The sequence below is a fragment of the Ceratosolen solmsi genome, unplaced genomic scaffold (assembly GCF_000503995.2).
Source record: "Ceratosolen solmsi marchali unplaced genomic scaffold, CerSol_1.0 scaffold10, whole genome shotgun sequence".
In the NCBI taxonomy this organism is placed as follows: domain Eukaryota; kingdom Metazoa; phylum Arthropoda; class Insecta; order Hymenoptera; family Agaonidae; genus Ceratosolen; species Ceratosolen solmsi.
Genome location: NW_011948412.1, coordinates 22,099,523 through 22,113,629, shown reverse-complemented (window position 1 = coordinate 22,113,629; position 14,107 = coordinate 22,099,523). Strand labels below are relative to the sequence as shown.

Here is a 14,107-nt window from a genome sequence, read left to right as displayed (position 1 = left end):
ACATATTACATATTCCCACTTAAAATATCAATTCATTTTCAATTCAATTAAATTCAATTTATAAAAATTATATAGCTTATTGGGACATGTCGGTTTTTCATTTTGAGATCGTCGTGAATTGGTTGTATACTTTCGCGAACCCGCGAATCAACAAATAATCAGTGAAACTCCAAAAATATTCCGGCAAAGGCACGCCATAAGATTCTAGCTCTGCGTATCCGACATATTCAATGAAACTTCTACACGTGCGACTATAGCGGGTATGTAGTGACGATAATAATAAACTGCTCGTCCATGCGTCATTATACAATAGCGCTACATAAATTGTTTTGATTAGGATCATTTTTCTTCCTTTTTTTCTTGCTTGAGTACAGTTCTTTAGGTACTGACAAAAATACAACTTTTCTTATTCCTATTAGTGAATTTCTAATAATATTTTTTTTAATGTTTAATCTAGATTTTAAATACTTTTTTCATAAATTTTTGAAATATCAAGATTTTTTAAAAGATATAGATTTAAAGATTAAATATTCTGAAGAAATGCATTTGTCTTTTAAAAGTCTATTAAGAATAAAGTATTTAAATAATACGGCGAACTGAATGGAAACTCTTTATTGACACTAAAATATTCTTTATTTTTTAGTATATTTTTTATATGAGATATATGTTCCTATTAAATCCTTTTGTTGTTAAGTAAAAATGAAAAAATGATTATTTTCTCAGTAATTTATTTCATGTTACCTTACTTTGAAGTTTATCAAAATTGATTATATTAAGACTGCATTAATAAAAAAAAATGCTTCTATCATTTATAATAGTTGTCAATTCATATAATGCATAATCGGTAAGTAATTCATTAATTTGATAATAAGTAGATAGAAATAAAGAATTTTATCAGTTTTCATTGTTTTAATTTCCATTTTAAGTCGATTTTATGTTATAAAAATTAATTCTCATATTAATTTATACTGCATTAAAAAATTGGTTCATCGAAAATTTTATTAAATGAACCGTTAAAGACGTATTCTAACTACAAAATTTATAGTAATGATTTGAGCAAATATCTACCACCGGTAGTTTATTAAAAGAACATAGCCAACAATAAGCTAGCAGCATAAGAAATATTCCTAAAAAATCAACGACTTTAACACGCAATGTAGATTTATTTTTCAAGATGAGCAAGTTTATGAAGAGTTTAAGAAAAAATTAATTTTATAAATTTTTTACAGAAAAGTAGCTTATTTTAATCAAGAGACTTTAAATTTTAAACATTCTAATCACAAAATATCGTTGACTTTTATTTTTAACATATTTTTAACTTATTCAACAATTAAAAATAATGTCATAAATTCTTTATTCTGTGTTTATAGATTTCTTGATACTACAAACAGATGAAGTAATATGAATTTACTATAATATTACTAACTGTCTTAAATAAAATATCCAGCTGTAAACCCAAGTGAGTGTGGCTTAATATCATTTTATCATTCATCCAGATCCGCGAGATTGATTTCTCGCATTGCAAATTGGAAAACCAGGGCGCACTGGCTGTCAGTGCATTTCTGATTCAGCGGAATACCAACAGTGAGCTTATGAGTTTGAGCTTAAGCAATAACAAAATTGGATCCGAAGGTCTAGCGGGTATCGTACATGGCCTCATCCTCAGTGACACGAATTTTATGGGAATTAGGAGGCTGGATCTTAAATTTAACCCTATTGGCGACGAAGGAGCCGACCATCTTGCTGCACGTGAGCGTACTTTTTTCTAATTAATATTTCTAATTGCGAAGTCGATGTGTCAAACCAAGCGATATGTAACAAAATAATCTCACTTACACGGGTAATCTAAGAAAAACCTTTTGCAAAGTGGAAAGAGTATTATCGGCACCTATCACGGGATTATCTTGTAACAACTAATTAATTAGACAGCACAATAATTTCATTAAGTGTTCTAACAATTTTTCAGTTTCTTGAAGTGTCAAAGTTGATCATTTAAAATAAATAATTGATATTAAAAATATTATCCTTGTATCTCGAAACTAAGAAATTCTTCGTCAAGTAAATATCTGCATTGCTACTTTTTTCTTTACTATACGACGAACATTGCAGCATAGTAGTTGATATGTATCCGCATCATTTATTTATTTATTGTTGTTAAATTCGATGAAATCACTTTGGCTAGCAGTACTTTTGAGATACGCCAAACTCGAGTACCTAAACATCAGTTGCTGTGGCATCGGCTCAGATGGCGGAATGAAAATGGCCGAAGTTTTGGCCTCTGGCCATACCCAGTTTACCAACCTCCAGTTCGACTGTACTAACAACGAATTTGGAACGATCGGTAAGCTTCATTTTCAGTTTGATACATGTCTTTTACCAAAGAAATTTTCAACTCACTTGCTGCCGATTATCCTTTTCTTGCTTTTTGATTTCTGTATTGAAGTCAGTGTTTTTCCTCTTTTTACTTTAAGATGCACTTACATTACTTTTTACGTGTATTTTTTGCTATCATAAGTAGTTTTTAATTTCTTAATTGGAATAAAATATTTGAATAATTTTCAAACATTCTCAATAACTTTTTCTATCATCAATTATTTGTAATAATATATATTTGTATTTCCTTACTTTGCAATTAATTAAAAAAAAAAACAAAAAAGAGAAGAGAGAAAATGTCAATGTTCCGAATCATTTCTTTTCAGCTATATAACATAAGTTATATGTACTAAAATTCTTATAGTTGGAGAAGCCTTCGTAGCAGCTGTAAAGTCTTGCACTGCAATTACGGAAATCGACTTAAGAATTTGTGGCTTCAGTAACGAATCTCAGAATTCAATAATCCAGAGTGTTAATAGGTAAAGTTGAAACCATATACAAGTAGTTTAACGTTTGTCGCTCAATAAAATTTCCACAATGACCTAATAAGTTTTATAAACATACTTGAAGCATTTCAATTTCTAAATATGTAATATAGAATTTGAGAATAATAGATATTTTCATTTTCTTTTTCACTTATATTCGTTTAAAAATAATATTAAATAAATTATACAATTACATAGACCTAAGGGGAATAAAACATATCGTATTCATGAATGTATATTTACATGTATAATTATTTCATTATGGCCTATTTTATATAATTAATATTTTAAATAAATCTGACCGAATATTAAATATGATACGATTCTTGTTTAGCTCTGATGTGAAAATTAAAACTGCTAAGATTGGAACCGCTTAAAGGGATTAGCTCTTAAACAGTTACGTGTATGCGTTCATCAAATGCAATTAAAAGTTCTAATAATATAAGAAATGCCTGCCGACAATTTAGAAATACGTTGGAACAAGTATTCGTTAGCAGTGCTTTGTCATGGTGTTAAGCTTTGTTGGTTGGAGGGGGGGGGCTTTTTCTCACTCACAGCTTTGCACGTACGCAAAGTATTAGATTGATTCACGCTAATGCAATTAACTATAATCGTATTGACTAAGGGAAGATGGTTGAACTTACATACAAGAGAGATTGTAAACTAAACGGTTTTGCGTCTTTCGGCGGCAGTTTTGACGTTGAATTTATCAAACGTTTTCATCGCTTGATATATTAAATTGACGCTTACAAATATTTTGTATATTTTAATTATACTAAATCTTATATGAATTGTGGATTAAAATTTTTTAATTTTATATGATATATTAAAATAAATAATTAGGTATTACTTATTACGCAAATTCAATTTTTTTCAAAGTACTTAAAATATTATAATTTAGACTTTTAATTATTTTTGTTCTTGTAATTCAATTCATAATTCATTACTATTTTATACTTATTCAAGATCATAAGTAAAACATTGTTTTTAATATATATATATCAGTAATAGTTGTAAAGGAATCTCTATGATTAAAAAATACAATTATAAACATGGAATTTAATAATTTACTAAGTTTGTTCCTTTATTATTTTTCAGTATTTTAACAAATTAAGTTTAAATTTGAATTCGTTATAATAGAAAATAAAAATATTTTCAATTTCAGTTAAGCAATATAATTACAAATTCAAATAAATATTAACTGAATAATATTAAAAACTATTGCTTTATTAGTTAAATATGATTTAGTAAAATAATTATTGTAAAATAAGTTGAGAATGAAAATTCCATTGTATTATATAAATTAAATTTCTTACTGAATATGACAAAACAATAATTAAAATATATCGATTTGTATTTTTGTAAATTAATTATTAGTTAATTATATAATTATATACTATCATAATCTGATGAAGAGATGTATGCTCATAATAGTATTTAAAAAAGAACTTATTGAATGTGATAAATAATTTATTAATCCTTAGTATTTCCAATAATTATATATTACAATTCGTTTATTAAATTTAGTATAATATTACATATTTATGATTTCTATTATCAACGTTGGTGTTTAATATCTTTTTAAGGCTGAAATGTTATATTACATAACTTTGTTCTTTCTAAATCTAATCTGATATCATTTGCTAGTTTCAAAAGTTTTATTTTACATTTAAAAAATAAAAAATTATAATGAATATTACATAAAATTCAAATAAATTCAATAATTTTATAATAATAAATTTAATAAAGTATCAAAAATTATTTGTTTAAATAAAAAATATGTTAAATTATTATAATACTTGATAAGATCAGTTGTTAGTCAAAGAATTAATTCACTAGAAAGTTTTTCATACAAATTTAAGAATAATGAATATATTCTTTTTATTCTATGAATCTAAAAGTTAGCCTTGTACGCATTAAATAAATGGAAATTTCTAAGTTAGTGTAAATTAATTGATATCAGAACAATAAATTCTTTAGAATGTTAAAGAAGTGTAACGAGATTTAATGATTTATTTTGAAGCTATATTAAGTATTTAACATTTTAAACATCAGTGATATTTTCAAAATTTGGTATTTAATATAAAAATGAAAAATAATTAATGACATTGAATAATTAAAATTTTTGCTTTATTATATACATATTACGAATTAAATATATTTTCATGTAAGTTATTTGAATATAATTCTTGGGAAATTTATTTCAAATGTTAAATATATTCAATAGAACATATTATAATTAAATTTATAAAACAATATTAAAGGGATTTTTATATAATAAATATAAATTAATATTTTGAATAGTCTTGTAAATCTAAACTATACGTATCAGCTCATTTGATGTTTAAGAGAATTATTGACTAATTTGATTGAAAACAATTTGGGGAAATATTTAATGCAAATGATTGTTTAAAAATGAAATGTTTGTGGGAATTTAAAACACATTTTTTATGTACAAAATGTATGAAACTATGAAACTAGGATAAATTTAAACATTGTTTTCAGTTAATTTTTATTATTTTGTATATTTTTACTGATTGTTTTAAAACATGTTTTTTAAAATTTTAGTTATTTTTCATCACTCAAATTTCGATTTAAAGGACAACAAAATGCATTCTGTTATTTAAATATAAATAAATTTAATGATAAGTTTTCAAGAAATTATTTTGGTTTTTAATTGATATGAGGATTTTAATTTGTAATTAAACAATACCCTATATAATTACAATAATATTTCCATATGTTATGGTTTTTAATACATTTTAAAGTTCTTTATTAAAATTAATAATCGAATGAATTAAAAATATCAATTTAACGCTATATTTTAATACCTATTTATTAATTTTTCCTCTACAGTGTTTTGTTTGTTAATGATTTCCAATACGTTTCACTGAATCCAGTTTCCTATAAATATTTTTTATCAAATTCAGAATTATAACGTACATATTAGAATCATAAAGTTAACTATACTGCTTTTGAATTAAAATTAATTCTTATCATTTCAACTGATTTATGATTCTTAAAAATAACTAGGAAAACTTGTTTTTGCAAGTGTGAAAGATAAAATTCGAATAGATATTTTACTTGTTTAAATATTTTTTAATTATATTCTTTTTTTTAATATTCATAAGATCCATGTTTGGTTTAATATATTAATTTTTTTATTCATTTGAAATTATTTATATTTTATGTTTATTTATACCTAAAACCATAATCATATAAAATTCAAAGTCGAATAAAGTGTAAAAGATTTATTTTAAAAGCGATATTCAAAAATTCTTATTTCGCCAGTTATGCCATTTAATGTCAATGTTTTATGATTTCACAGTTTTATATTTTAGATGCAAAGAGCAATAATAATCTAATAAAATTTTTAAAACATTACAAAATTTTTATGAAGTTTATATATACATTAAATGTTAAGTAAATCTAGGTTGTACAATTAAATAAATTTTTCTTAGATCTATCACTTTTCCAAGTTCACATTTTTTTTCGATATTCTGGTGAATCTCTAAACATAATAACGGAAACATCTTATTTTTCTATTTTTTATTTTTTCCAACAAAAAAAATTTTCTCACAATTAGTATTTTAAATCATTTTATCTGAATTATTAACTGGAATCATGAAAATACTATCAAAAGTTTATATTTCACCTTACATTCTACTTTATGAATATTTGAATTCATTAATTTATTTAAAAATTCATTTCCACAATTACCTAACAAAAAATTTTTGGAAAATAAAATTAAGTTTTAATATAATTGAATATTTTTCCTAAAATTAAAATTATTTTATTTTTATATACAAATAATCATCCTTATTATTTAGAATGAAAGTATACCAATTTAATTTATTATTTGAAGATAAAATAAGTTAATATTATTAATAAATTAATAAAAAGAATAATGGAATATTTATAATGCTTTATTATAGATAAGTTTTTAGTACATAACAGTACAAATTTAGTACTAATAATTTAACAACAATAAGAAACTAATGAATTAAAAATACGATTAAATTATATAATAGTTAAGAGATTTAAAATCTCAATTTTCATTTATGTAATTTTAGCTGTTTGATTTAAATAATTTTTAACCTATTAAAAAATTATAAAAATATTCAGTATATTAAAATTCTATTTAAGAGTTTATTTTTGTTCAAAGAATTAAAATTTTCCTTTAGTTTTCTACAGAAACGCCCTCTTCTAAGATGTTACGTTTCTTTTCTGCATTCAACTTTTCATTAATTATATCGTTCTTTCTTTTTTTCTTATTTTGATTCATTTTCTTTTTCAGAATGTGTTCATTTTTAATCATTGCAGTAGATTTTGTTCCTGGGCCCCAATGAGAACTTGGATTCATTTGAAATCGCATTAGATGTTTTTGAATTGAAAATGGTATTGCATCGGGATGTTTTTTAAAAGAAATATTAGTTATTATTTCAGAATTGAGTATTGCCAGTCCTGCACTACATACATCAAACTTTTCTCGCTTCACTGGATTTAATTTTTCCCAAGCTCTTACTATATCCCAAATTACTTGATTTGGCGCATCAGTTTTAACAGATGTTTTACATGCATGTGAATATGATACTTTATATCCAGCATTAAGCAATGCGGATCGAAACAGTACCATAGGTGGTACATGACATTTTATTATAGACATCAATCGGTTAACTTGATAATATAATGGCACTTCAAGTTCTTCTTTTACAACATGTAGAATACCTTGTATTCTCTTAATAGTATTCAATTTTTGTAAATTTTTATATTCTTCGTTTTCAATATTAGATATAATATTATTAATAAACACCTTATCGTGTAAACTACCTATCCATATCGGCCCACCCATACGATGATTATGTTTACAAAAAACACACACCTTATCAACAACAGGTACACGTGGGAATTTGTGCATATTTTTTGAATTCATACATCCTAATGGTTGAATACTGAAACATTCACATCCTGTACATTGGTACACAAACCCTAAATTACTTGTATTTTGTTTACAAGCTGCTAGACTAGTCCGAATTTTAACAAATACTCTGATGTAAAAATCGGCACTAATAGAAAGCAGTGGAGTGATAACTCTGCCATAGCGAGCAGCATGACTGGCTATATTTTGTAATAAAATTCGTAAAGCCATTTCATGACACGCTTTGAATTTCATTGAAACAGCACCATATTTTACATAACATGTTTCTGGGGAACTTCCAGCTAGGACTGCCATGTCAGTAGCAGTGACCATTAGAAGACCATTGTCCTTAAGACTTTGTACTGCTGCGTCTAAGAAAATTGTTGGACTTCCATATGGATCTAAATCAATAACATCAAATTTTTCCTTTCGTCTTTTATACATTACCATAGTTGCATCATCTTGATTTGGTATCACAATATTTTCAACGTCATTGTAAATCACATTTTTTTTAATCGTGTCCACTGCTTTCATAGAAATATCATTCGCTATAATCTTACTAATGCCTGGTATTTCTTTGGCATATCTAATACTCCGTAAGCCTGTTGCAGAGAGAGCCTCTAAAATCGTAAGATCTGAATCATATTTTTTACCTTGTTCAAGTTCCTTATTATATTGAGATATTATAGCAATGCTAAGATCTCTATTAAATTCCTGAACAGGATTATAAAATATATTATTCTTATCCAAAATGATTTTCGCTTTTCCCTCCTCGATAATATTCTCAGGCTGTTGTTCCTCTATTATTACAGGATTCTCCATATTTCTTGATATTTCAGATTTACTTTAAAAAATTCATGAAATCTTATAACCTATATTGTCAATCAGTACAAACCATGCCGTTTTAAGAAATAATAACAATTTCCTCTATTATTACGGATATACTAACTTAACAGGCAAATTAAAATAGTAGGGGAGTATAAAGGAATATTGATTGGTGGATTTTGCGTCGTAAGGTGAGGTTAGAGTCTGACGCGAATATTTAAATTTTTCCCATTCATTTTCATCTTATATTTTTATACTTTGTACCACAGTTTTGTCACATACATCAGTTAATTTATTAATACTCGAGCAAATGATAATAATTTTATTATTAAATGTTTAGCTTTTCAGAGTCATTTTATAATAATAAAGAGTAGATATTTATAATTTCAATCTTTTTAAACATATTATTTTAACATATATCTTTGAGCATGAAACTATTAATAATTAATATCAATAATAAAATTATATAAAATAACTCAATAAGCATGAAAGTCTTTATTATTATATTTCAAGAAAATACAAAATACTGTTTTCCTACGTTTTTGAAGACATGATAAATTTACTATATGATACTTATATGATAATTTACTATTATGACAATACTTAAGGAATTATTTCAAATAATGTATTATATCAGTTAAACATATTGATACAAATAATATAAAATGTTGGTGACGCAAAATGTAGAATCCAATGTAATGTGCGATGTTTCTACGAAGAATTTATAGCAACTTTATTTATAATTTCCTTTTCAAAGTGCCTATTACCTTTATTCAATTCTTATATTATTATAACAATAAATATAAAATTAAACTTAAAATAATAACTTTAATATAATTTTGTATTAAATTGCTTCTCCATGAGATTTTTTGTTTTTGATTTCATAATATTTCTATATGGCTGTATCATCTTATTAATTTGTAATGCATATTTAAATATATTAAATATAATTTTTAATTTTATTTATATTTATATATTTATTTATACAGATATTTAAAAAAATATTTGATTTACAGATAAATTATAAAATGATTAAGTATAGATTTACTAGTTTATTACTTATATTGAAAAACACAATTGAATTTATAACATTGAAAATATTAAAATTACATTTATAATTATGTATTCTATAATTACATTAATATAATTACAATTACATTCTGTTCTACAATTACATTAATATATTCTATAATTTCTTACTAGATTATAATTTGTTAGCAGATAAGAGATGTAAAATTTTGTAGAATTAAACGGATAATAAGGAGCTAATAAGGACTTCAACGACTCGTAGAAAATACACGTATATGACAATAAAATAATAGTTCTATTTTTAACACCACTAGCATTACATAATATTTATATATGAATTGTTAAGATAATTGAATCAGAATTTCAATTTAATAGACCTTATCAATAGATGCTTAAATAATACATATGAATTTTCATTACATAACATTATCATAATAATGTCATTATCAAACTACTCTTCATCAAACTTATTTTATATTTCATTTCTGTTAAAACATGATATAAATTTATAGTTTAAAAAATTGAATATTTTAAAGTAAAATATAGTAATTATGCAAAAAGAATATAGTAATTAAGAATGTAGTAAAATATATTAAACAAAGCGTACAAATTTTTATTATAAGTTTGCCTTGTGCCTTACATTCAATGTTTAAAAAATTCTCATAAAATATGGATTATAGAAAAATTATAAATAATCTTCATATTACATGTGTATTATATTATGGATGAATAGTAAATATTGAAAAATAAAAATTTGTAATATAACTTGAATAAATTATATAATTAATTAAATATAATAATAATTCATTAAATTATATGGTCAAAGTATATTTTTGATATTTTCGTATTCAACAAAACATCATATATTCAATTTTCATATCCATTTGTATAAAAAACCAAAAAAGTAAGAGTTCTTGTTGCTGACATTAATAAATATTGTACTTTCATCAAATAATTTACACATAGCCAAATAAAAAAAAAAATTACATATTTCAGCCATAATTTAATCGCGTTGGTCTGTAATAATAATGTGAGAAAATACAGATGAAGCAAGAAAGCAGCAATAATTGAGCAACGGAACTTCATGTTACCCAAAGAAACAATTGGTCCACAATAGGAAAAAAGCTTCCATTTGTGTGTAGAAGCGGTTGGACGGAAGCCATGAATGAAAAATTGACTTTACACGTGCTATTCATGATTCACGCGGTTTTCTTAGCAAATTTTTGCATGTGCCTCTACTTTTTGTGCTATTCACTTGAATTTCAAAACGAAAAAAATTTAATATGCTATTATTTATTAAAATGACTGATACACTCGTTATTTATTGGTACTTATCAAATTATAATCCAAATATATAGGACTGTGTTCAAATAAAGACACATTAAGGCATGAAATTTTTCAATTGGAGTCATCGAGAAATATCCAATACCAAAGTAATGTCGTACTATAAGGGTTAAATTAATGAAAATAAATAATCTCAAATTAATCTGAACTCTTTGAAATCTTATAACCTTTATTACACCCATTAAGTCACTCTCTATTTTAATATTTGTCTACCGCATGATGTTAACTATGATGTCATTCAATATTTAAATTTAGGGACCTTATATGATATTTTATTCAATTTTCAATTGACTCATTTATCCTAAGTGTATAATATTATATTATACTTTTTATTTATCGCCACTCTGGTTTTATAACATCTGAGGAAATATTTGTATATATAAGAATGATAATTCTTATCAATATATTATTATTTTTATAACATATTGCGATAAACATGTTTAAATGATGTATCTTATTAATTTTAATAAATCTTATTAATCACTGAAAGTTTTTTACGTACTTAATTTTAGTTTTTATTTTTATTATTTTTTAATTTCTTAATTGATTTTCAAACGATATGCATGTTAAATATATTTTAATTAAAAATTTCATATAAAATAAACGCACGAATATTAATAAATTAATTAAAATAACATTTATTTTAGTTTATGAGAAAACATGTAAATTGGTGTATGATAAAACATTTATATTAATTAATTATAAACTTAGTTATGTACTCACTAATTTTAAAATCTCGCATTTAAAATTGTATTCTACATACTTATTCCATATATTTATTGTATTTAATGAATTTATTCTTATGTTATGTCATAATGGTAAGATTCATTAATTATTAAAAATATATTAAACTGTAGGTACTAATACATTATTGCAAAGGAATTCATTATTTATTTAAATATTAATGAGTTCTTAAAATAGCAATATATTAATTAATTTTTAATTTAAAATATTTGCAATTTTTATTATGAGTTTTAATTATGTTTGTGGAATAATGCCTATATAATTGTGACAGTATGGAATATTACTATTTATTATTTTAATATACAAATAATCAACAAAATTATGGTCATGATGAAATAGTATATATACACACTGACAATCATAAAAAATAGAAAAAATGTGTAAAAATACGTGAAAAGTTATATTTTCAGAACATATAAATTGTATCGAATATCTATTTTTAAAAGGAAGATAATCTTGTTGTTTGAGATATATTCATTACTCGAGTAGAAACTGTTATTCCTTTGGCGTCGAAAATGCCTTTAAACTAAGATTTTTATAAAGTATTCCATGCATAATTATTCTTCAAAAATGCAGTTCACGTTGTAAAATAGAAGTAAATATTTATATCCCGATTGTTTGAGACTCGCTGATTTGGTCAACAGAAATCGAGCGAAGTTCAAGCGTGAGCAAAGACGACGTCAGACCAGTGTCCGCAAGGACAAAAAACGGATATTGAGTCTTTTGGTACCTTCGGAGTTTGCTACATTCCAAACACCCTTCTCTGCACCAATCAGTAAGGAAATATAAGTTATAAAAGCTATCATTACTTTTTGTATTTAATAAATTTGCAATTCTATTTAAAGTAATAATTTCAGTAACTATAAATGCTTCGTTCTGAGCATTAAAATTTGATAAATAAAAAACTAATTTATTAATTAAATAACAAAAAGCATTTACGCTTTCGTACATGAATAATAGATTTAATTTACTAGTTGTAATAAAGAATATCCAATAAATATGAAAAATATTCAAATAATTATTACAGGATTAAGTCTGTTAACCAATTTTAAATTAAATGTATTTACAGAATTGTTTTATCATTATTACTCTTGGCATATTAGTATTTATTAGCATATTAAATGCCGAATATTATAATAAAATCATAAATATACGTAATGTATATATAATATATAATGTATGTATAATATAAAAAAAGTAAAGATACATGAAATGATTATGCAGATAAAGACACAGCAAATTACAAAATATATTAACAATCGAAATATGAGAGACATATGTATATTGTAAATTTTTATATACAAAAATTAAGTCATTAAAAATATTTATTTATTTTATTTGTTATTAGCTACTAATATTTAAAATAATTTTAACTTGTTGATTATTTCATTGATTAAAGATGAATAAAATTATTCATCTGTAGATTACATTAATTTCACTCTATCATTATAATTTATCTATACATTCTTTCACAACACCAAAATTCAACAAATTTAAATATCTTAAATATGATACAATGTTAATTAGTTTATTTATCAATTGAATTTTTTAAATCAATATTTATAAATATCTAACTTATATATTTTATTTTACCATTCATTAAAAATGTTAATTTATATTGCATAGAGTATTAATGTTTAAAAATTAAAATTAAATATAAATAAATATGATGTTAATACAGTACGAATTGTTGTAAAATTTTATATTTTAACTCAAATTTTATATATATATAATATTACATTCAAATATAAATAGTGAATAGACAAAAATTCAATTTTTGTTGCAGAAGGCTATGAGATCAAGGATAAATCCTCATCATGCCATGATAACGAAGAAGAAATTATGTAACGATTAAGCCCTATGAAAATGACAATATTTGGATTATATTTTTATAAAATATTAATTTTTACATTGTTTCCTTTGTTTATTAACTATTATATATTATCAATAATTGTTTTGATTATATGGCTTTAAATTGAAAAAGTATTTGCTAACTGTATTTATAAGCTGGCACACATTCAAATAAATAATTTATCATTTCAAAAAACACAAGTTTGTGAGCATATATTTAATATTGCAAAATACTGCACTAATAGGATATGGTCGATTTAACATTACTGTCGTTTTGCTTGAAAATAATAAATTATTATAATTAAACTATAAACTGTTTGTTTTGTGTAAAATCTAAATTTACCTTGGTCTCAGCAATGGATTAAGATTACTATTGTGCGTAGTATTAGTTGGATATCTCCAGGCTTCTGTTGAAATATTCACTTGAAACTTTAGACAATAGCGAAGGTTGTGCTCAAAATTATTATATTATTCACTTGAAAGAATCGATAAATTCAATTATTTGGAGATTAAAGTATTATATTAAAGAAAGATATTA

At 23.7% G+C, this 14,107-nt stretch overlaps 2 protein-coding genes across 2 annotated transcripts in view; one reads left to right on the top strand and one right to left on the bottom strand.

Annotated features, from left to right (window-relative positions):
- LOC105366017 (T-complex-associated testis-expressed protein 1) overlaps positions 1-13,592 on the top strand; it is a 28,235-nt gene extending 14,643 nt beyond the window's left edge. Inside the window, exons 7-11 of the mRNA XM_011504323.1 lie at positions 1,465-1,749; positions 2,186-2,341; positions 2,738-2,852; positions 12,363-12,493; positions 13,505-13,592. Of these exons, the coding sequence (XP_011502625.1) occupies positions 1,465-1,749; positions 2,186-2,341; positions 2,738-2,852; positions 12,363-12,493; positions 13,505-13,566 (749 nt within the window). The 3' untranslated portion in view covers positions 13,567-13,592. The remainder of the gene's footprint in view (positions 1-1,464; positions 1,750-2,185; positions 2,342-2,737; positions 2,853-12,362; positions 12,494-13,504) is intronic.
- LOC105362204 (tRNA methyltransferase 1) lies at positions 6,986-8,720 on the bottom strand. Its single transcript, XM_011499581.1, has one exon. It carries the CDS (start codon positions 8,596-8,598, stop codon positions 7,039-7,041), a length of 1,560 nt encoding a protein of 519 aa, XP_011497883.1. The 5' UTR covers positions 8,599-8,720; the 3' UTR covers positions 6,986-7,038.
- Positions 13,593-14,107: the final 515 nt, after the last annotated feature.

Coding starts and splice junctions, on each gene's coding strand:
- LOC105362204 (XM_011499581.1), bottom strand. CDS start 8,598: ATGGAGAATCCTGTAATAATAGAGGAACAACAGCCTGAGAATATTATC.